Source organism: Myxocyprinus asiaticus, chromosome 41, assembly GCF_019703515.2.
Source record: "Myxocyprinus asiaticus isolate MX2 ecotype Aquarium Trade chromosome 41, UBuf_Myxa_2, whole genome shotgun sequence".
Taxonomy (NCBI): Eukaryota; Metazoa; Chordata; class Actinopteri; order Cypriniformes; family Catostomidae; genus Myxocyprinus; species Myxocyprinus asiaticus.
This window is the reverse complement of record NC_059384.1, coordinates 35,364,879-35,388,858: the sequence shown is the minus strand read 5'-3', so window position 1 is coordinate 35,388,858 and position 23,980 is coordinate 35,364,879. Positions and strand designations below refer to the sequence as shown.

The 23,980-nt window shown below is 39.1% G+C and overlaps 1 protein-coding gene across 4 annotated transcripts; it reads left to right on the top strand.

Moving 5' to 3' along the window:
* The first annotated feature begins 8,097 nt into the window (after positions 1-8,097).
* Positions 8,098-16,330, top strand: LOC127431872 (ferritin, lower subunit-like). 4 transcript variants are annotated; one of them, XM_051682494.1, is made up of 5 exons: positions 8,098-8,257; positions 10,481-10,581; positions 10,994-11,140; positions 11,634-11,759; positions 15,697-16,330. In XM_051682494.1, the coding sequence occupies exons 2-5, from the start codon at positions 10,483-10,485 to the stop codon at positions 15,841-15,843; spliced, it is 519 nt and encodes a 172-aa protein (XP_051538454.1). In that variant the 5' UTR covers positions 8,098-8,257; positions 10,481-10,482; the 3' UTR covers positions 15,844-16,330. The 4 variants fall into 4 exon arrangements, with proteins under 4 accessions (XP_051538454.1, XP_051538453.1, XP_051538451.1 ...); XM_051682493.1 differs by lacking the exon at positions 8,098-8,257 and adding an exon at positions 9,459-9,519 and having other exon boundaries at positions 15,697-16,329; XM_051682491.1 differs by lacking the exon at positions 8,098-8,257 and adding an exon at positions 10,236-10,303 and having other exon boundaries at positions 15,697-16,328.
* The last annotated feature ends 7,650 nt before the right edge of the window (positions 16,331-23,980 follow it).

Here is a 23,980-nt window from a genome sequence, read left to right as displayed (position 1 = left end):
TCTGCTTTATATATCTAGCCAAAATCTTCCCTGCATTGTCCCCCAACTCAAAGTATAACTGTCTTTCCTTGAATAGCCAAAACTCCACCTTCTGTGACAAAATTGCATTATATCTGTATTTCAATCGAGTCAATTCTCTGAGGCCATCAGACAACATTCGGCTGCCTGGGTACCTTTAATTTTCCCTTCCAGTTCCACAAGTTCACATGCTTTGGATTTTTTGGTGAATGAGGCATACTGTATGATCCCACCGCAAAGAACTGCCTTAAGTGCCTCCCAAGCCAAGCCCACAGAGGATACTGAGGACCAATTGGTCTCCAAATAGACATTGATTTCAGCCTTTAACATTTGTTGGAATTCAGGATTTTGCAAAAAGGGATACATTAAAGCGGCAACTATATAATTTCTTTTTCTCTGTATGTGGCAACTCCTCTAAACTCACTAGGGCATGATCTGAGACTAAGATGTTTCCAATTGAGCAATCAACAACAGATGAAATGAAAAAAAAATAATCTATTCTAGAATAAATCTTATGGACTGATGAAAAAAATTTATAGTCCCTACCAGACTCCAAATATCTGTAAGACCAAGATTTTTACACATCCTGTGAAGCGTCAGTGTTGCTCTAGGAGGCTTACACACTTTTGCTTCACTATGATCAGGGTCCATCAAAAGATTAAAGTCCCCTCCCAATATTATATCATGAGGGGAGCCAATGGCTTGCAACATCCCTTCAAGATCTATAAAAAAGCCCTGATCATCTGCTTTAGGTGCATAAATATTAGCCAAAATAAACCATTGCCCCTGAATTTCTGCTAAAACAATAATGACTCTTCCTAATTTATTTTTAATCTGTTTGAGACATTTGAATTTTAGATGCTTACTTCTCAATGTAATGACTCCCCTGCTCTTACTTGAGCCAGCACTAAAGAAAAAATGTCCACCCCATATCTTCCCAAATTTTTCAGCTTCCTGCGGGGAAAGATACGTTTCTTGAAGAAACACAATATCATATTTCCTACGTTTAAGAAAAGAAATAACCTTTCTTCTTTTTATGGGGTGCCCCAACCCATTCACATTCCATGTGGAGAGAGACAATCCACTCATTATAACATCTGACATTTTGACATATTACAAAAAATAGATTGTGTGTAAAAACAATTATAACGTCCACATTCCAACATTAGTGCAACAATCAAACCCTGAACTTCCCTCCGAACAAAAAACACAGAGAAAAAATAACATGAGCCTTAACCCTGTGCACGACTTTGCCAACTGGTGTCCATCCCTCCAAACTCAAACAGTCCATGTACACCTACGAGAGCCCCCGCGACAACTATGCCGTTGGATTGCTCAAGTCCGGTGCTTCTATACAAATTTTATGAGACAGAATTACACAACAGAAAATAATCTATAAAACAAACTCCAGCCAATAGGAGGCATAAGCACAAAGAACATGTAGATTCATCCACATAACTGTCCCGAAGGTGTGTTCCTCCACAAAACAAACTCCAGCCGCTAGGCAGAACCAGCACAAAAAGAAGCAAAAAAAGGTGCTCAGTTTCCTAAGACAGTCAAGTGAGTGTTCAGTGAGTCAGGCCCACTCGGCTGTTACATGAGTGCAACAAATACCCTAATCACTCCAATATTTTGCAAGAAATATTGCACAGAACAAACTCCAACCAATAGGAGGCATAAGCACAAAGAAAGTGCGGATTTATCCACAAACTGTCCCGAAGGAGTGTTATCCCACAAAACAAACTCAAAGTCAGGCTCCCTTGGCTGCATCAAGAGTACCACAAAATGACTTACTCTTTCCATTGACTTTATGAAGGACATTGCTTGCTGTGGGCATATAAATATTTTGTGGCCATCCTTAGTATCCATTCTCAATTTGGCCGGGAACATCAGTGCAAAAGCGACCCTCCTTTGATGTAAAAGTTTCTTGCATTCCTTAAATCGATCAAGTTTCTCTCTTGTCGAATTCACAAAGTCTGGGAACAAGAAAATGCTGTGGTTCTTCCAAGAAAGCCTTTCTTTACTCCTCGCCTCGCGTAATACGAAATCTTTATTGGATGATCTCAGAAATTTGGCCAGAATTGATCGGAGCCTGTCTCCTCCTGCGGATCTCTGAGCCGGAACTCTGTGAGCTCGCTCAATTTCCAGCTTATGGCCTGTTATGTCCAACAGACTCGGGAAGAGCCCGTCTAAGAAGTTCACCATATTTCGGCGTTCTTCGTCCTCAGGAATTCCAACAATTCGGATGTTGTTTCGTCGGTTACGATTCTCAAGGTCTTCCAACTTTTCACAGACGCGCTCCAAGTCTGTCTTAGTCGCTAGCAGATTGGTAGCTAATTCCCTCTCTGATGACTCCAGATAATCGATCCGCTTCTCAACATCCGCCACTCTTGTAACCATCTCAATGAATTTCATCTCCATGGCAGTGATTGATTGATTTATTACAGCAAGATCCTCCAAGTCAGCAACGACCTTCATCAGCATTGCTGACATGTTCAACAGTTGACGCTGAATCTCTTTAACCTCACTGGCCAAATTGAGTCCTGGGCTTTCAGCCTGTTGCTCAGGGGCTTCAGCTTGAGCACGTAAGTGTCTTTTAATGTCTCCAGAGCTTGAGGATTTTGAATTCTTTGACATATTGTCTTCTTAGAACAGTTAAGAATCAGAGTGTATCGAATCTCACCGGTTTATGACATAAAAAGTATTAAAACTAGCAAAGTGCGCAGAGCTCGCTGTTCACACGTCCAACCCTTGCATGGTGCCACACGACTCTCAATTCAATATGTTCTTGATCTTAGAGCAAAACTCCACTCTGGGTCAACTAACACAGGAGAATTTGCTCCAAGCTCAGGAACATCAAAGCCGACGGTATAACAGGGGTACTCGGCTACGGGAATTTGCACCAGGACATAAAGTGCTCTTATTACTCCCCACATCGAGCTCTTAATTACTCGCCAAGTGGCAAAGGCACTTTGAGGTCACACGACGAGTGGGAGATCTTGATTAGGATATGAAACAAACAGATAGAGGTGACGCACGTCAAATATACTCCCTGTGACGTTGGCAATGGTAGTTCCGGAGAGGGCGCTGCTCGGACTGGAGGTGAACATGTTGGGCCTCATATATTCAGATAGAAGACAAAGGCAGGCCTAACACAGTAAAAGCCTAACTCAAGCCCCCACATTCCAAGTCGTAAATTATACTGATAAAAATCGCGCCAAAATCAAACAAACGGAGTCCAAAAAAAGACTACAAATCCCATGAAGCCTTGCTCACTAAAAGATCGAACTCTCAACTCCTTTTGGATGAGGCACACAACAGAACATCCCTCAAACATGACATCATCAGGAGTTGAAATACCTCTGAAATGCTTCCAGAATTTGCTTCCAGCAACTTTGTTCGTCCTGTATAGACGCAGTTTCATCGCTGCTCTCCGGTGCAACCTCGTGGCACAAGGAAGTAACGTCCGATTTGAAACTGTGGCCATACAATCTCTATCTCGCTGGACGAGTTGAGATTACTCTGTGTTCAACCGAACACTCTAACGGATCCGAAGGAGACCGCCGAGCAATCCGCAACTTTATCCGTTTGCCTGCAGAAGTGAAGAGATTAAAGATTTCTCTTCCATCTTCAATCAAGTCGACATTTCTGAGTTCTCCGCCAGCCCGTCGAGAATCAACAGCCGTACCGCCCACCGACAGAGCGAGGAAATGGCATCCCATCATCACCCAAGCCTCAAGGAACCGGGTCAGAGTTAAAGGATGGAGGAAAACACATTCTACTTGTGTCCTCATGCGATTCAAGTAAGAGGTTTACGTCTGGGCAGAGATAGAATATTATAGTGTGTTATTCTTGTGTTTCAAGGTTTTTGCTTGTACAGTTTACGGACCGCCATGTCCGCTCATTATTAATACTCAGGGTATTAATTATCACGATTTTGTTTTGCTGTATTGTGGTCCAACCAAATTGGACTGTTGTGCAATTTCGCCATCGCGGGTGAGACAGGTAAACTGAGTTCATCCATTAAATAGTCAAAGTACGTGGGACTGTTTACGAGCCGTCCACCGCGTCTCTGAGCGATGAACTAACAGCTGCTTTCTCTCCCACAGTTGCAAAATCGGCTTTAGGGCTGTCACTTCTCTCTCTCTCTCTATAATTATCTTTGATGATTGTTGAATTTGAATGATCAATAAGCTAGTGTTCATTTTAATTAATGTTTCATCGATGTTAACAATTAACGATTATCTTTGATAATTGTTGATTTAAAGGATCAAAAAAGCTAACATTGATTCTCATCAATGTTCTATTGATTTTAATAATTAATAATTATCTTTGATAATTATTAATTATTGCTAATAACCAAACTTGCTCCTAAACGTAGCACACTACATTTACTGGAGCCCCAAATGCGGTTTTAATGAGTTAGATTCAATTAATTAATTTAAATATTAATTAATAACTAAATAAAGAATAATTAATTATTTCTGATAGTAACACTGATCTTAACAACCAGTAAAGCCCTACAAACATAAAAGCCAATCTTGTCACCCCGGTCACTTGTGGAGACCAACTCTCACCGTATCAATCACAGAGGTTGCCAAGTTGCAGAAAGAATTTGCAGACGTGTTTTCGCCTCTGCTGGTCTATACAAACCTCATCCAGCACCACACAGAAATGGCACCTGGGGTAGTGGTATGTAGCCGTCCCTACCGACTGCCCGAGCACAAATAGAAAATAGTTTGGGAAGAATTAGATGCAATGCTTGAGATCCTACAGCAATTGGTCCAGCCTGGTTGTTCTAGTTCCTAAGAGCGACATGTCTGTACGGTTCTGTGTTGATTATAGGAAAGTCAATACAGTGTCTAAATTTGAGGCGTACCCAATGCCTCACATTGATGAGTTGCTTCGCAAGCACCACTAACTAGATATGTACATTTCCTGAAGAAAATATGAGTGGTGCTTGCCGTGGCAAAATTCATCACCACAATGTCCCACCAACTGCCCCAAGTTGAAAGAGGCCACCCCCATGACTGTAAGATGTTCTAACACAGAGATACTGGTGTTGTTCCATGGTTGCTAGGGAGTTCTATCTGGTTGCTAGGCAGTTGCCAGGATAATAATAAAATGGCTAATTTCTATCTGGAAGTCGCTACAATGTTCTGGTACAGAGATATGTGTTTTGCTACTCGGTTGCTAGAGTGACCTTATCTGGTTGCTAGGAATTTGCCAGGGTTATACTAACAAGGCTTCTTTCTAGCCTAAGTCAAATGAGCCAATCCAGAAGTCTCTACAATGTTCTGGTGCAGAGATATGTGTTTTGCTACTCGGTTGCTAGGGTGAGCTCATTTGGTTGCTTGGCAGTTACCAGAGTGACACTTAAAAGTCTACTTGCTAGCCTGAGTCAAATGAGCCAACACGGAAGTCTCTACAATGTTCTGGTGCAGACATTTGTCTTTTGCTACTTGGTTGCTAGGGTGAGCTCATTTGGTTGCTAAGCAGTTGCCAGGGTGATACTATCAAGGCTGCTTTCTGGCCTGAGTCATATGAGCCAACAATGAAGTCTCTATGACATTCAGATCTGGAGATATCCCTCTAAATAATTTTGAATGGAAGTCAATAGGATTGGTTGCTAGGTTTCTATAAATGATTGCTAGGGCATGGCTAAGTAGTTTTCAAGGGGATACTCAAAGACTGCTTGCTTACCCAAGTAAAACAAGCCAACTCTCATGTCTCGATGACATTCTGATCCAAAGATATCCTTCTAAGCCATTTTGAATGGAAGTCAATGGAGTTTGTTGCTAGGGTGCTCTAAATGGTTGCTAGGGCATGGCTAAGTAGTTTCCAAGGTGATATTCAAAGACTGCTTGCTAACCTGAGTAAAACAAGCCAACTCCTAAAAAGTTCTACGATTTTCTGATCCGGAGATATGATCCGACAAATTTCTTGCCAGTGTTATGTCAGTGGGATATTTGAGGGCAGTTTTTTGCCCCTCCAGAGGTACATCATACCCCCGATCACTTAGAAAAGTGATAGCACATCTCTCCTCAATAAGCCGGTGAATTTGACACCTCATTGAAGGGTGTACGACAAATGGTTCGGGACGAGTTAGGTGCCAAAATTTTGTCCGGAAGAATGATAATAAGTGTGTGAAATAATAATAGTGATGCCTTGCTACGCAAGCACCACTAATAATCCTTAGACGAACAATAGGGTCTCCACACTCTTAGTGCTTGGGCCCTAATTACCAGTGTGAGTTATGTATTGTGAGCTTAAAAAACAGTTTATAATTTATTTGTGCATTCTGTTACGAGCAATTGTGAGAAACTTTGATGCTGTTAGCTGCATTATTAAAATAAAACTGAGTGACTAGATCAGACAGTTGTTGGGTTCACTCCCCCTTCTCCCTTAAGTCCGCTACTAATCACGGCCACTTTGAGTGCATCTTTTAAAAATATGGTGAGATTTCAACTGTGCTGAAACAGGGGGGTGTTGCGACCCTTTAACAGCATTAGCTATGAGACTATTTATGTCCTAGGTAAGCAAAATGGACATTATAACTAAAATATACATTAAATATAATTGATTATTATCATTGTAATCATAATAATCAATATGAATGATAATGTTAAATAATATAGTCTTTGGTAAACGTCTTTGGTTTCAAATCAAATCAAATCAAATCACTTTATTGTCACACAGCCATATACACAAGTGCAATGGTGTGTGAAATTCTTGGGTGCAGTTCCGATCAACATAGCAGTCGTGACAGTGATGAGACATATACCAATTTACAATAACATCAAATTAACACAACACAATTTAAACATCTGTTATACATAATTACACTCAACTTAAAACATCAAATTAACACAACACAATTTAAGCATCTGTTATACACATAATTACACTCAACTTAAAACATCAAATTAACACAACACAATTTAAACATCTGTTATACATAATTACACAACTTAAACATCAAATTAACACAACACAATTTAAACATCTGTTATACACAATTACACTCAACAATATACAAATATTAACATACACTGTACAGTATACAATATGCTGTTTTTGTTTTTTTTTTTTTTTTGTTTTTTTACTATATAGATACTATATAGATACACATTATTCAATAAAAATTAAAAATTAAAATATATATAAAAAAGTATATATATATATATATATATATATATAGAATGTACAGTATTGTACTGTATTGACATTCAATACAGTACAATACTTTACAGTACAATACAGTACAATACTTTACAGGTTTTGTGTCAATGAAGGGGTACTGGTGGTGTTGTGAGGGTAATTACAGCAAAAAAGTTTGGGAAACGCTGCATATAGAGCACAGCTTAATATTAATAAGAAAGAAAAAGAAAGAAAGAAAGAAAGAAAGAAAGAAAGAAAGAAAGAAAGAAACTCTTTGTCACATCTGTTTCTGCCATTCCCCCTCCAGCAGAGGGAACCCTCACCCCAATTCTGAACTCTCCACACACCTGTTAGCCATCTTAAGATCACTATAAATAGTCCTCACACACCAAATATTACTGAGCGTTATTTACCTGCCTGATCTGTTTATCAAGTGTATTACCTTGCTGCCTGTTTCCTGTTTATTCTCGGTGTCTCACGTTTTGGATTTGTTTACCTTGTTGGACTGATTACTGTGTACTGGACCTTCTGCCTGTTTATGACCCTGATCTGCTTACTGCATAATAAATACTGCACATGGACCTTAATGAGCTTGATGAGTCTTCCTCATCACTACCAAGCAACACTTGACTGTAAACTGGAACAGCAAAAATGAGTCCCACAGTAAGCCAATATGAAACATTTGAAGATTAAAAAAATTTCAATAAAAAACATTGTCTATAACAAACTTATTTGAATGATTCTAGAAATGCGAATGTGTAAAGAAGTCTCAAAGGCCCTGTTCCAATACCCACACTTGCGGTCTTGGCCACTTGAGTGCGCGTGCACATGACAGGAAGTAAGTTTTCAAGATTGTACCATGTCTAAAACATGCCAAAGCTAAGTGCACTAAACCCACACTAAATCCACACTAGTGTAAATACCGCTTCGGAGCGGTCCTTCAGAACAAGTGTATCCCAGAGTTCATCAAGATCAGGAGCCACACCCCACCTACCTGAGCGATCAGTGTATTTTCGACATGATGACATCAAGGGAAGCTTTTCAACATAAGTTATTTATTATAATCAGATAGTGAAACGTAAGTGAAGCATATATTTATTTTAGTATAAATGAAAGTATTCAACATTATATAACGTGTTTGGGATGACTTAATATTAGCATCATAATTACAAAATATTATTTATGTGTATATTTATATACCTCTTTATCCTTCTCGCCCAGTAATCAACTTTTTTGTTTGTTTTTGCCTAATTCTGCTGGTGATTTTAGTCATTTATCAGCCAGTGTGGCATACAATATGCAGTCTAGTAAATTTGGTTTTAAAATGAAAAAATTGATCAACTACTACCACGGGTTCTTTCTCATCTTTATGTATTTATAGTATACGTTTTAATGCTTTTTATGTGTTGTATGAAACCACATACTGATAAGTTGTGTAAAGCAGTCTTTGGTCATCTTATAAATTATAAATGACAAGCCAAAGCATATCATTTAAATGGTTTGTATTAGTAGCTATTAATTGATCACACAGATTTATAGAATCAAGTTTTTATTTTTATTTATTTTTTATTAAGATTTATGCAGTGTATTGAGAAACAAAGTAGAAAGAAATTGCTTATTTCATATTTTACAGCAGTTATGGACGACACAATTTTACAGTTAAAATTTGTTTAATGTGCAAAGTACTGAAAATCAAAATGAGTAAAACTAATTAACTTTTACAATTATTTTCTCACAATAAAAACATTATAAATTGTTTTACTTATTTTCTACAGCACGATACACTTCCAACAATCAATAGTGTATTAATTAATGAAAAAATGGGTAAACATTTCAGTTATTTATTATTTTAAGTAGGCTATAACAGTCACCGCTACAAACAAACAGTTTTCAGCTGAGTGAAAATACAAAAACAACTGTCGCAACCAGCACCAACATCTTTAAGTCTACGAGTGTCCCAACGTGTAATCAAAAGTCATCCGCACAATAGTAGCCAAACACCGGAAATACGTCCAAAATAGTTATTAGTCTGCCAAACTCGTTTCACTCCATTGATTTTGTATTGCAGAATGCGATAGTGTTCACACACACATCCAATAAACAGTTCTCAATTGAAAGTCATATCACTAACAGGCAGAGAGATTAAACAACAACCAGTGCTGAGAAGTATAGGACTCAATGCTAACTGTATTTATGTTGACTCCTCAACAGTAGATGTCGCTGTATAAGGGCAGCGGGGAAACTAACTGATTGTAGAGTGAGCAACAACACGAGAATATAAATATTGCTGTTTCTAGGTCAGTGCAATAATCTGACGTACATCGGTGCTGAAATAGACAGGTAAGCTCAGAATTTAAAGTCTGTGCTCATATGATGCACATAAAAGCATTATGAACCGAACAGTCTATCAGCAAACAATAGTGCTTACTTATTGTGCGATTTATACAACATATATACAACTTATATATATATATATATATATATATATATATATATATATATATATATATATATATATATATATAAAATTTGGAACATCAGGTGTAAACAATAGTGTGATTATGATGATTATTGATGATAAGTATAGGATAATATTAAACAAGTAGAAAGGGACTAGGAGGAAAGTTTCATGTCTTTTATCTGTATTTGAATCACAGACCAAAGCAATGGGAAGTGGAAGTGAAACTTAATGAAAAATGTTGAATAAAATATATAATTGTGTAGCCTGTATGACATTTTGTTAATGGGTTTCCGTTATGTGAGGAAAATGCAGGAAAAAATAGCAGTGTCATACGAGTCTCTTGGAAATAGTTAAGCAAACTTTGCTTATAACGATACAACAACCACGTAAACACATGTTATTACAGACTGAGATACTAGAAGTTATATTAAACCGTATTGGTTTAACAAAAAAAGAAAATTTATTTTGTATTATTTTGAAGCAATAGAGCTCCTTTAAAGGGGCTATGAAATGTATATAGTTTTATTATCTTCCAGGAGGTCCACTGATAATGTTAGTTTGCCCCTAGTCTGACGTCACAGCTGATATTCTACAAAATAGGTCAGACCTTCAGTCACACCCACACACAAGCCTGATATCAGCACTGAACACACACTTTACACAGTAAGAGACACAAGGGGTCTGGAATATGCTGTCATCTGTATCTTGTTTTCATATATGCTTATGTTCTTATTTTATTCTCTTTATCTTCAAATTGAACTCTACTACACAGTGCAGCTCTACTTATATTTAATAGTGTTCTGTGTGTCAGAGTAAACAGTTTGTTTTTGTTTTCCTCAGAAATGTCTCTGGTCAAGCAGAATTTTCACCAGAATAATGAAGTGAACATCAACAAACTGATCAACCTCAAACTGATGGCCTCATATGTCTTTCAGTCTCTGGTGGGTTCCCATCTTGCACCATATATACATTTCATATATATATTTTTAGATAAATTATATATTATATATTGTCCTTAATTACTGTCATTTTCACCATAACGTTTACCTTTCCTTTTGAATTAGACTCACAAAATAAGTTGTTGCAATGTGCAATATTTCATTAATGTAAGCAATTATTGCTCCATGCAAAGTGAATGTTGTGCATTTGTCAGGTTATAGTTTATATTTATTTTTATATGCACTAACATTGTTCATATTATATTAATGACTGACTGCTATATATTTAGACATGCTTCTTTTCACAATAGTTTTTTAAAATATTGTCTGTAAAATCATCTCAAATATGTTGTGAATATGCAATATAACGGATAGTAATAGTCAGGAACAATATTTCTCTCTCTCTCTCATATAGGGTATGTATTTTGACCGGGATGATGTGGCTCTGCCCAACTTCTCAAAGTTTTCCCTGGAGCGTTCGGAGAAGGAGAGGGAGCAGGCGGAGCTCCTGCTTAAGTACCAGAACACAAGAGGAGGTCGAATCCTCCTCCAGACCATTGCAGTAAGTCTGTTTTTAATGCCATATGTCAGGGCTTTTCAACTGCTTCCTTTCAGCCAAATCATCCAGAAGAAAACTTGGGGGGGGGGGGTAGGAAGACACGTTGTGCTCCATTCAAACACATTCAAATGCAGGAGTCCAGGGGGCGTTTTACAGAAACTTCCTGTCTTAAGTTAAGATCTGGGCAGCGTTTCCCAAAAACATCGTTAGTCTAAGTAGATTGTAAAAACCATTGGTGCCAAAACACATAAGAATGCAGATTGAGAAACAGCCTTTGTTTTGGTCGGAGGATCAGGAAAAAATGAATGATGAGACTGATTTGGCCAACAGTCCGCCAGTTGAGGAGCCCTGCCACATGTAATGCTATTAGATAAATCCTGAAGTACACTTCTTTAATCTTGGTATATATGCTGTCTGTGTATTTGTTAGGTTCAGAAATATTTTATTTAAAAAAAAAAAAAAAAATCTGTCTCCTCTTCTCCCCAAAACTCATCAGAAGCCCAGTCGTGATGAGTGGAAAGGAGGTCTGGATGCCATTACTTTCTCTCTGGAATATCAAAAATCTCTCAACAGATCCCTGCTGGAAATCCATCAAGCAGCTGGAGAAAACGCTGACCCTCATGTAATCAATACTTCCTTTTTTAAAGTTTTTTTTTAAATTATTATTTTAAAATGATAAATTGTTACTTATTTATTTTTGATTCTGTAAGTTCTGGTTAAAAAATTAATGGTACTTTAGACTTTCACATAGTGGGTCACCTCAGTAGCTGCTTTTCCACTTTTGGGCCAGGGCTATCAACTGGCCAGCGGGGCCAATAGCCTTGGACCTCAAGCCGCAAGACCAAAATCGATCCGTGTTCCCACCATTGGGCCAATAGCTTCGCAGCGTTGCCCAAAAACCCACCCTTAATACGCCGCTGCGGTGCCAACGCCACACACCCCGCCCATTTGACAAGCAAGAGGAAAGCTCAAGTTGAGATGTCATGTTATCTAGAATATCGAGTTTATATCAAATGTAAACGGCAAGATAAGTTAGCGTTGATAACTCGCCGACTGTAACTGCCATGGTGTCCCGAGTGGTCTCTCCACTGTCAGCAGGACAATGTCCCAGCACATTGTCTATGAAAGTTCACCGAACCATTTCTGTTGGAACTGCTGCTTCCATCAGGCATTTTAACGGATTTGTACTGTGAATGCATTTTTTTTTTTTTTTTTATGTTTTTCCCGTACCTATACCATTGTGCGCTGGATACACAACCTGGGAAGTTTGCTGAAACTCCGCCTTTGACATCGATCGAATTAATTATAACATGTTGAATGTCATGGAATTTGACATATTTGGGATAAAAATGAACGTTTAAATGAACAATTAATCAAATTAAATTGGTGAAATGTCCTAGTGCAATTACTAAACCGCTAAAGGCTGCGATTTTATTCAATAAATATATAGTCTGCATGTGCTGTGCGCTTTTAAAGTGAATGTATGAAGCAGCTCATACACTGAAAACACCATCATGAGCATCACACACACACTCTGTGTGTTTGTAATAAAAGATGAGTGCAAAGAGCTTATTCACTTTGAAGCGCATACAGTATATATATTTATAAAAAAAATCGCAGCCTTTTGAATTTTAATAATCACGCTTGGCCATGTAGCAAACTGCTTGTCTGGAGGTGAAAGACTACTGTTAAACACTGAAACTGAAAGGGCTTCACTCAGTTTTCTGCCAAAATAAAAGCCCCATTTAAATGGATGTGAAATTGAATAAATAAATAAATAATTTCAATTAAAGGAATTGTTCACCCAAAAATGAAAATTCTCTCATTTACTCACCCTCATAACATCCCAGATGTGTGACTTTTTTCTTATGCTGAACACAAACAGATTTTTAGAAGAATATTTCAGCTCTGCAGTTCCAATTAATGCAAGAACAGGGTCCAAAACCAAGGGCTGGCAAATTAAAGGAATAGTTCACCCAAAAATCACTCATCATTTACTCCCCCTCATGCCGTATCAAACTCTTATGACTTTCTTTCTGCGGAAGGATGTCTTATATAGGGCTTTACTGGTTGTTTAGATCAGTGTTACTATCAGAAATAATTAATAATTATTTCTGTAGTTATTAATCAATATTTAAATTAATTAATTGGATCTAACTCATTAAAACCTTATATGGGACTCCAGTAAATGTAGTGCGCTACGTTTAGGAGTAAGTTTGGTTATTAGCAATAATTAATAATTATCAAAGGTAATTATTAATTATTAAAATCAATAGAACATTGATGAGAATCAATGTTAGCTTTTTTTAATCCTTTAAATCAACAGTTATCAAAGATAATCGTTAATTGTTAACGTCGATGAAACATTAATTAAAATTAACACTAGCTTATTGATCATTCAAATTCAATCAAAGATAATTATCAATTACCAAAAATCAATAGAATATTAATAAGGATTAACATTGACGGGGCACCACCCTGGAATCAGGGACTAATAACCAAATATTAAAACAGTCTCAATATTAGATTGTTTTCTTAGGAAAATCGACATCCGAAGAATATCGATTTTCGGGAAAAAAAACAATGAATGAAGGTTTGAATCCGAGCACTGACATCCCGTCAGCATGACACAGGTGTATGCAAAACAAACCAAAACACTTCTCTTTGTAATATAAACAAAGTTTATTTATGCAGTAATATCAATTAATAATTAATACAATGCAGTCAATAAACTTCCGACTTACAACTACAAACTAAACAGTGATATGATTAGATATGGAAATAAAAATAATTCTATAACACATAAGGTGTGTGTGTGACAGTGTGTGTGTGTGTGTGTGTCAGTGTGGTTAGTGAGAGAGAGAGAGAGAGAGATGATTAAGTGACAGCCCGAAAGCTGATTTCGCGATAGCTGGAGATAAAGCAGCCGTGTTCATCACTCAGAGACGCGGTTTTACGAGCAGGGCTTGTAAAAGTCCCTTGTTATTTGACTCTTTAATAGATGAACTCAGTTGCTGTCTCACCCGTGATGGCGAAAATGCACAACAGTCCAATTTGGTTGGACCACAATACAGCAAAACAAATTCGTGATAATTAATACCCTGAGTATTAATAATGAGCGGACATGGCGGTCCGTAAACTGTACAAGCAAAAACCTTGAAACACAAGAATAACACGCTATAATATTCTATCTCTGCCCAGACGTAACCTCTTACTTGAATCGCATGAGGACACAGGTAGAATATGTTTTCCTCCGTCCTTTAACTTTGACCCGGTTCCTTGAGGCTCGTGTGATGACGAGAGGTCGTTTCTTCGCGCTGTAGGCGGGCGGTACGGCTGTTGATTCTCGGCGGGCTGGCGGAGAACTCAGAAATGTCGACTTGATCGAAGATGGAAGAGAAATCTTTAATCTCTTCACTTCTGTAGGCCAATGGATGAAGATGCGAATTGCTCGGCGGTCTCCTTCGGATCCGTTAGAGTGTTCGGTTGAACACAGAGTAATCTCAACTCGTCCAGCGAGATGGAGATTGTATGGCTACAGTTTCAAGTCGGACATTACTTCCTTAAGCCACGAGGTTGCACCGGAGAGCAGCAAAAAGCTACGTCCGTATTCGGTGAACATAGTCGCTGGAAGCCACTTTGGAAGCATTTCAGAATTATTTGAAGTCCTGATGATGTCATGTTTGAGGGACGTTCTGTTGTGTGCCTCATCCAATAGGAGTTGAGTGCTCGATCCTTTAGTGAGCAAGGCTTCATGGATTTGTAGTCTGTTTTGGACTCCCTTTGTTTGATTTTGGCGTGATTTTTATCAGTAAGATTTACGACTTAGAAGGTGGGGGCTTAAGTTATGTTTTTACGACTGTGTTAGGCCTGCCTTTGTCTTCTATCTGAATACATGAGGCCCAACACTTAGCTGTTCTTGTGCATATACAGTAATCCATATGACTTGATTGGTTTAATCCTTGTCTTCTGAAGTGCTACAATGGCTTTGGGTGAGACACAAAGCAATAATTCTGTTCTTATTAACCCAACACTTCACTTCCTCCCAGCTCTCCTATGCATGTTCATGACAGAAGCTTGTTCATAAGAAGCATAAGGACGCGTGACAAGCTTCTCTTATGAAAAAGGCTTATTATCAGACTCCGTTAATCATGGCTGACTGTAAATGGCGCATTTCTACAATGGTAACTGAAAACTGTTGCTTTTGCGTGATGCTGCTTCCACAACAGCGCAACATAAACAAAAACAAATATATATTGTGTGCGCCTTTTAAGATCAGATTTGCTGCCACTGTTAACAGTTCTTATAATTGACTGTTTTATGTGATTTCAAATATGAAGCTGTATTGTTCTTGAACATCAGGTTGTCAGGGAATGTCTTTGTGTGGATCGTTTTTAGTGTAGGCCTGTAGTTTTTGTCCATTGTGCTTTCCAAAATTTTCTTTCAAGCTTACAGTCCAGGAGAAGGTTGATTTTAATGTTAAATTTACTTTGCATTTTAAATAGGTTTTATCTGTAACCTCCACAGCTTCAAGTATTTTCTCCTCCACTCTCTTCCAGCTCTGTGATTTCCTAGAGGGCCACTTCTTGAGTGACAGTCACAACACCATTAAGAAGCTGGGTGACTACGCCAGCACCCTGACTCGCATCACCTCTTCTGACCCACACAGCATGGGAGAGTATCTGTTTGACAAGCACACTCTTTGAAAATTAGTTTAATCATTCCTGTAGCAACCTTTCAGTATTTCAACACCCTGCAGTGACCTTGATTTGACATTTCAATAAGAACCATCCAAATGTATTTACATCACACTTTGAAATATTCTAGTGTACGAGTAAGAGTAGATCTACTGTGAAATATGTGCCATTATAAGGCTTGTACCCTTGTGTTTAAGCCATAACTACACATCTGTTTACAGAATTATAAAGGTGCTAGTTTAAAACAATATCTTCTCAAACTCCATCCCATAAGCTGGTGTAGTACAGCCCTGCAGTTAAACTTTATACCTCAACCACCAAGTTGTTACAAATTGGGTAATAACATACCTCAAGCATTCCAGAGAAAAGTTTGTTGTTCTAGTTGTATACAGTTTTCATTCAGCAAGTGATTTGTAATTTTGGTGCACCACTCTTAAATGTACCTTAGTCTTGATTTTTAGACATGATTTTTTGAAGAGCAGTAAGAAATTTGTCTCAAGACAAAAAGCTGATTAAAATAAAACAAATTTGTACAACTATTGTTTTGAGCTTCTTCATTAGATAGTGTAACATTTGTCTGTCAAATTGAGCAAATAACTTAACAGATCCCAGAGTAACTCAACATATATAGTAACTTACTGTCCTAACTACGCAGCAGTGGACCTTTATACTTGGTTCATATTGATAACCTCACATAAATGACGCATAAACTTAACTTGCACAAAAGAAGCTAAATGCAATTAACAATTAATGCAATTAACACACTGAATGCAAATGATCTAGAAATCTAAAAGAAGATCTAGAAATGTTAATAGAAATGATCTATTAAAACCACTTTATTCTGTTCTGTGTGATTTTATAAAGACTTGTCAGAATAAGAGCACCAGCACACAATATACACATGCCCCTGGATTTGATTTTCAGGGGCATTTTCTATTTTTGTGAGGACATTTTTATCCTAAACATAAAAATGTACTGTGTGTCATCCTTTTATTTCAAATACTTAAATGTAATCAGTTTATTTACGTAAACTCACAATCTGTATATTCAGATTGAGAATAGATTTTTTTTTATTTTTTTTTATCCATAAAATTAAATTAACATCACCACATTTTTAAAACATAATATGTACAACTAGGCCTAGAATACAATATTTGAAACTACATCAGATTTTACAAATAAAAACATTTAATTACAAATTCATTAACATTTCAGGAGCTCATTTCAGGGGCAATTTTGCCTTTACATGTGGGATTTCAGGGGCATTTTGTCACTTTTAGTAGTATTTGTTCCATTAATCTATTAATAGCCCTTATCATTATTTGAATTATATGATTGTAATTAATATGAAACTGATTCTAAAAACACAACCAGACAGCAAAACCACTAAGAGTGAATGGTGTCAGATGATACTAATTTCATTAGAAACTGAAATGTTTCCACAACATGTGATTTGTAATCTGGTTTCAATCTTTAAAGTTGACATGGATTATGAGAATCCGAGAATGAATTAATGATAAAAGTAAAAATAATGAATGTCCCATCATGTTTTTGCACAAAATGCTGTATTTCTTCTAACTTCAGATTAAGATTACATTATTAAATTTACTGGTGAACAAGTGCAAATGCATTTCGGCAAACAAAACTTTCCTCTGAGGCCCCGTTTCCACCTGGTATTAAGATGCTTCTTGGGTGATCTGATCACATGTGGTCAGGCTAGACACATCGTTATTTACACCTGGTCGCTTAAATGCGTCTTCTGTGACCACTTGTGTTCGGATTTGGAGTGGAGGGTCTCTGTTTCATGACGACATACACCTCAGCCATAACATTAAAACCACCTGCTTAATATCGTTTAGGTCCCTTTCGTGCCGCCAAAACATTTCTCAGCGGTCAAGGCATGGACTCCACAAGACCTCTGAAGGTGTCCTGTGGTATCTGGCACCAAGACGTTAGCAGCAGATCCTTTAAGTCCTGTAAGTTGTGAGGTGGGGCCTCCATGGAGCGTACTTGTTGATCCAGCACATCCCATAGATGCTCAATCGGATTGAGATCTGGGGAATTCGGAGGCCAAGTCAACACCTTGAACTCTGTCATGTTCCTCAGACCATTCCTGAACAATTTTTTGCAGTGTGGCAGGGCGCATTATCCTGCTGAAAGAGGCCACTGCCATCAGGGAAAACCGTTGCTATGAAGGGGTGTACGTGGTCTGCAACAATCTTTAGGTAAGTGGTACGTGTCAAAATAACATCAACATGAATGCCAGGACCCAAGGTTTCCCAGCAGAACATTGCCCAGAGCATCACACTGCCTCCGCCGGCCTGCCTTCTTCCCATAGTGCATCCTGCTGCCATCTCTTCCCCAGGTAAATGACGAACTTGCACCCGGCTGTCATCGTGATCTAAAAGAAAATGTGATTCATCAGACCAGGCCACCTTCTTCCATTGCTCCATGGTCCAGTTGTGACGCTGAAGTGCCCATTGTAGGCGCTTTCAGCGGTGGAAAGGGGTCAGCATGGGCATTCTGACCGGTCTGTGGCTACGCAGCCCCATACACAGCAATCAGTGATGCACTGTGTGTTTTGACACCTTTCTATCATGGCAAGCATTGTTTTTCAGCAGTTTGTGCTACAGTTGCTCTTCTGTGGGATCAGACTAGACGGGCTAGCCTTCGTTCCCCACGCACATCAATGAGCCTTGGGCGCCCATGACCCTGTCGCCAGTTCACCGGTTGTCCTTCCTTGGACCACTTTTGGTAGGTCTGCAAACCAGGAACACCCTACAAGACCTGCCATTTTGGAGATGCTCTGACCCAGTTGTTTAGTCATCACAATTTGGACGCTCAGATCCTTACGCTTGCCCATTTTTCCTGCTTCCAACACATGAAATTCAAGAACTGACTGTTCACTTGCTGCCTAATATATCCCACCCCTTGACAGCTGCCATTGTCACGATATGATCAATGTCATTCACTTCACCTGTCAGTGGTTTTAATGTTGTGGCTGATCAGTGTACATAAATCACTATGTCAGTGTGGTACTGTATGATAATAAAGCGCAACAAAGAAAGCAAAAAAAACAAAAAACGGCACACTGTTTCTCCCAGATGTGGTTGAAATTTAATGTAAGTACAAATGCAACATGTCAAGCAGAATTATCCATTATTTTAGTGGATTACCTGTATTAAAGGAGCTTAAGGTGTTCTTGCTTGTCATCTGTGTTGATATCAGACACATTAAAGAAGATCTGTTAAATTCTCGTGATTGTGTATGTTTCCGCTTTTTTAACATTTCTGATCGGACGGTTATTTCCTTTTAAAGCTGCTCGTAAGCGGAAAAGTTTAAACTCTTGTTTTAGGGCAGGGGTTGATTGACAGGTGAGGGGTAGAGCTTCAATGCTGCCAGGGCGCATACAGGACAGATTAGCATTTACACCTCAAATGCAATATGGTCACATGCATTTTTGACCAAATTCGTATGTGGTTTTTGTGATCCGATTGCAAACCATTTAGACCCAGTTTAGACCTGTATTTAGGGCTGACCACATGTGATTGGATCACCCAAAACTCATCTTAATACCAGGTGCAAACGGACTTTGAGTGTGGCAGGGTTCTTCTTTCATACTGTAGTTGACACAGCACACATTTTCCTTACACACATGAACAACAACTGAGCACAGCAGCAGTTTTAACAGACACTAAAGGCAGTCATGAATTATAATGAGTCTGAGGGCACAGAGATAAGCACTATGAAACTGCTGAATCATTAGGTGCGTCCCAAACCACACACTTCTGTGCACTATTCTATGCTATTTTGTAGTGTAAGCAATGCGAGTAGTACGGTTTACACTGAAAATGGAGCAAAAAGAAGTGTACTTTAAGTACCCAGATAATGCACTTTTTCAACCGTCAAAACAGAGTGTAGAATGTTGGACACTTCATGTACTCAACACACACGGATTACCATAGATAGTGGAAGGGGCGGAGTTACCTGGCTGCGCTGCCGGTCTGACAAAACAATTGTAAATAATGAAGAATGTAGCAGCCATGGCAAAACTTCAGTGGATACAGCACCTTACAAATGTGAGTTGAATGCTTTACCATCACCCCAAGCTGTGTGAATATGTACGTTGTTTAAGATACGAGTGTTGAACTGAGGTTGGCTAATGCGCTAAAGCTAGTGGCAACACGACACGTGCGGTTGAAACATCTCTTCCGTCAGCTGTTAAACGGCAAACGCTTCAGAGTAGTAAAAAAAATTTAAGTGTTCCACTTGGGATGATACTACACTTTGAAAATTCATACACTACATGGCTGAATGCATGGTACATTTTATAAGTGCAAAGTGTATAGTGTGTCGTTTGGGACACAGCTATTGCGTGAGTCTTAGATAAAGTACACTTCAGTTTTTCTGCTTACATGTGAAGTGAGCTTAATGTTATCAAAACTACTAAACTAGTAATATGCCCGACAAGAAAATTGTTTTATGATTTGTAAATATTGACAGTTGCAGGAAAAGTAAATGAACCGGTTGGAATTAGTTGGTTTTCTGCATTAATTGGTCATTAAAGGGGATCGACACATCACAAATTATGTATACTAAGAAAACATAAAAACATAAGAAAAAAACTAAGACTCACGTGTGCTCCCTGAATGATGATAATGCATGTTCTCAATTCGTCAAATTTAGTAGAAAACTAGTTTTGGAAAAAAAGTTTTTCTTTTTGTCAAGAAAAAGCATTAATTCAAGAAAATGAAGTTTAACATGACAGAATTTACATCACATCTGTCCTCACAACAGCAGAGAGGAGCACTTGGACTGATGAGGAGACTCGAGTTTTCCTCAGTTTCATTAAAGACAACAACATTACCTTTATTATTGGTTGATTAGCTTGTTATATTCCTTCAGCATTCGCTTGAACAGTGGCTGTGCTGGATATAGAGAGAGCAGGGATGGAGGGGAGCACTTGAGGGAGAAACCGGGAGGATCTCTGATGTGCTGGCATCCTGAAACTGAGCTTTGAACTTGTGGGATTAATGTCTCTTGTCTGTTTACTCTTGAAGTTGTCCGAAATGGCCGATGTCTCTTCATATTGTGCTCATGAAATTGATCGCGCATGACAATTGTAAAGGCCGTAACAGTTGTTTTAGCACCTTGATGTAGTCTTGAGAAAAATACGTGCTGGTGATTGGTTAATTTTTAATCGGCGCAGGCTGCATTAAAATGTTGTTGTATTGGTTTAATAACTTTTATATATCTATATTTATGTACTGCCTTTGACCTACAATACTAGTAAAAGTAGCACTTTTCAAAAATATAATTAAAGGTGCAGTATGTAAGATTCAGAAACCATTGTTATTAATGACACCTGTGGCCGTTAAGTGAACTGCAGCCTGTTGCTCGTGATCGCGTGCACACACTCCATAGGGACGCGAGCGAGCATGACCAAAACAGAGAGACTGAACGTGATTCACCGGCATCATGATGACAGATAAGGTAGCATAATTAAAATTACAGTTATGATTGTTTTACTACAAACTTTGAGACTGTATATTATATTTGACTCTCCAGTGCTGGAACAGGGCTAAAACAAAGTATGGATATAGGTCTGACTATGCGAGACTGTAGTTTGAAGTAATCACTTTTCTTTGCATGATACATTGACAGCATTTATACGATAGCCTATGTCAGCGTTAGCTAGCTTGGCAGCTTTATCAATAGCTGTTAGCTAAATTTGGTGGATGATGACAGTAGCTGTTTATAAAATAGACTGTACATTATAAATTCAGTAGTTTGTATGTTAATGTAATCTTGTGTTGAAGCAGTAAACGTATTTGGCTTGCTGTCCGTATACTGGAGGGCTCGGAGCTCGAGACTCGACTCGAGTCCTGATTACCCCCAAAAAGACATTAAGATGAAAGAACAGTACCATGACTATGGCAGGAAATATTAGGACAGCAAACCAGCAACAATTCTGAATTGTTGTTTCCCCAAAATCTGTACAGAAAGAGTGCTTTAAGCATTTGTTTGAAGGTGCGTTCTTGTACGATTACTGGTCGAGAGGGCTACGCTGCGATTTGAACGAGAGACCACCACTTGTTGTAGAAGTGGGTGGGCTCACGGTATGCGAACAGGGAAGGTGAAAATGGGAGTTGGCTCGTGCTGCGTTCAAAAGGGAGGGCTCACACTGCGATTCAAATGGGAGACTGTTCTAAGAGAGGGAGGTTTAGCTCACGCCGTTTGAATGGGTATGCCCAGCAAGCAGTCGAATGGGGAAGGTGAGAATGAGAGTTGGCTCGCACTGTATTCGAAAGGGAGGCTGCTCTATAGAGAGAGAGAGTGCTCGCGGCATTCAAACGGGTTAGCCCAGCAAGCAATCGAACGGAAAGTGAGCGCTAGTTGGTAATAGTGCGTTCGATAGGGAGGGCTCACACTACGATTCAAACAGGAGACTGCTCTATAAAGAGAGAGCACTCACTGCATTCGAACGAGTAAGCCCAGCAAGCAATCGAACGAAGAGTTGGCTCGCGCTGTGTTTGAAAGGGAGGGCTCACACTGCGGTTCGAATGGGAGACTGCTCTATAGAGAGAGAGAGAGCGCTCACTGCATTCGAATGGTTAAGCCCAGCAAGCAGTCGAATGGAGAGTTGGCTGGCGCTGTGTTCAAAAGGGAGGGCTCACACTGCGATACGAATGGGAGACTGCTCTACTGGGTGAGAGCGCTCACTGCATTCGAACGGGTAAGCCCAGCAAGCAGTCGAATGGAGAGTTGGCTGGCACTGTGTTTGAAAGGGAGGGCTCACACTGCGATTCGAATGGGAGACTGCTCTATAGAGAGAGAGCGCTCACTGCATTCGAACGGGTAAGCCCAGCAAGCATTCGAATGAAGAGTTGGCTCACGCTGTGTTTGAAAGGGAGGGCTCACACTGCGATTCGAACGGGAGACTGCTCTATAGAGAGAGAGCGCTCACTGCATTTGAACGGGTAAGCCCAGCAAGCAGTCGAACGGAGAGTTGGCTGGCGCTGTGTTCGAAAGGGAGGGCTCACACTGCGATACAAACGGGAGAGACGTTATACAAGGACGTGGATGAGTTTGCGCAGCATTTGATGGAGAGGATTATGCTGCGATTCAAATGGGAGGATTTCTAATTTAAATACATATACATGTACACACGTACATACATATACCCACATATACACACATACGCATAAATACACGCGCACACATACATACACGCACATACATGTGCACGTGCACATGCACACACATCTGCACTTATATGTACGTGTGCACGTACATGTGTGCGCATGTAGAATGTATCGACACGGCGGCAGGTGGTGACGTGTGTGACGGTGAAGAATTTAGCTGATTCGTGATTGATGAGCTTTCCTGATGTGGAAATGATTGGATCTGATGAATGACTGGAGTAACATTTTCCGGGATGCCAGAATGGAGGAGGACTGATTTAAGGTGCTTTTGAAACCAGTATCTTGAAACTGAGTGGTTATTATCATCGGTAAATAGCGGATCCAGAGGGGACTTGATGTGGGAATGTCTGTAAGAAATGAAGCGAGAGATTGGTAAGTTTGGATGGGGGAGGGCAAATTGAAAATATAAATTGAATGCCCCTTTTTAAATTGATCTATTTTGCTTTGTTCAATGAAGAGTCTGAAGAATTTGCAGGTCTGAGAAGGTGGGATGGATTTTGGGATCGAATTGTGTGTTGACAGTGATTTCTAAGCAGCGCAGAAAGCCGATAAAAGCTAGAATGAACATAGCGTCAAGCGTGCGGGCTGTGTTTAATGAATGGTAACCAAGGCGGAGGGTTGTTAGGCATTTTGTTAAAATGTTGATGGTTAGAGGCATTCTGGTGTCTGGGCATGCAGGTTGTGATTTTTTGATTCCTTTAATGAGCAGAGAAATTTGGGGGTTATTGATTGCTGGGGCTGACTTGCCGAATATTAATTTATGGAAGAAATGTACGCCGCTCAGATAGCCTTTGATGGTAACTGGTTGAATGCCTTTGAACTGATTTAGGAAAGAAATAAAAGATGAAATGGCTAGTAGGGAAAAATTTTGGAAATGCAGCTTATAGGTTTGGTGAAATTGTTTGAAGCTTTTCCAGGCTGTCCAGTAGGTATGGAGAGTT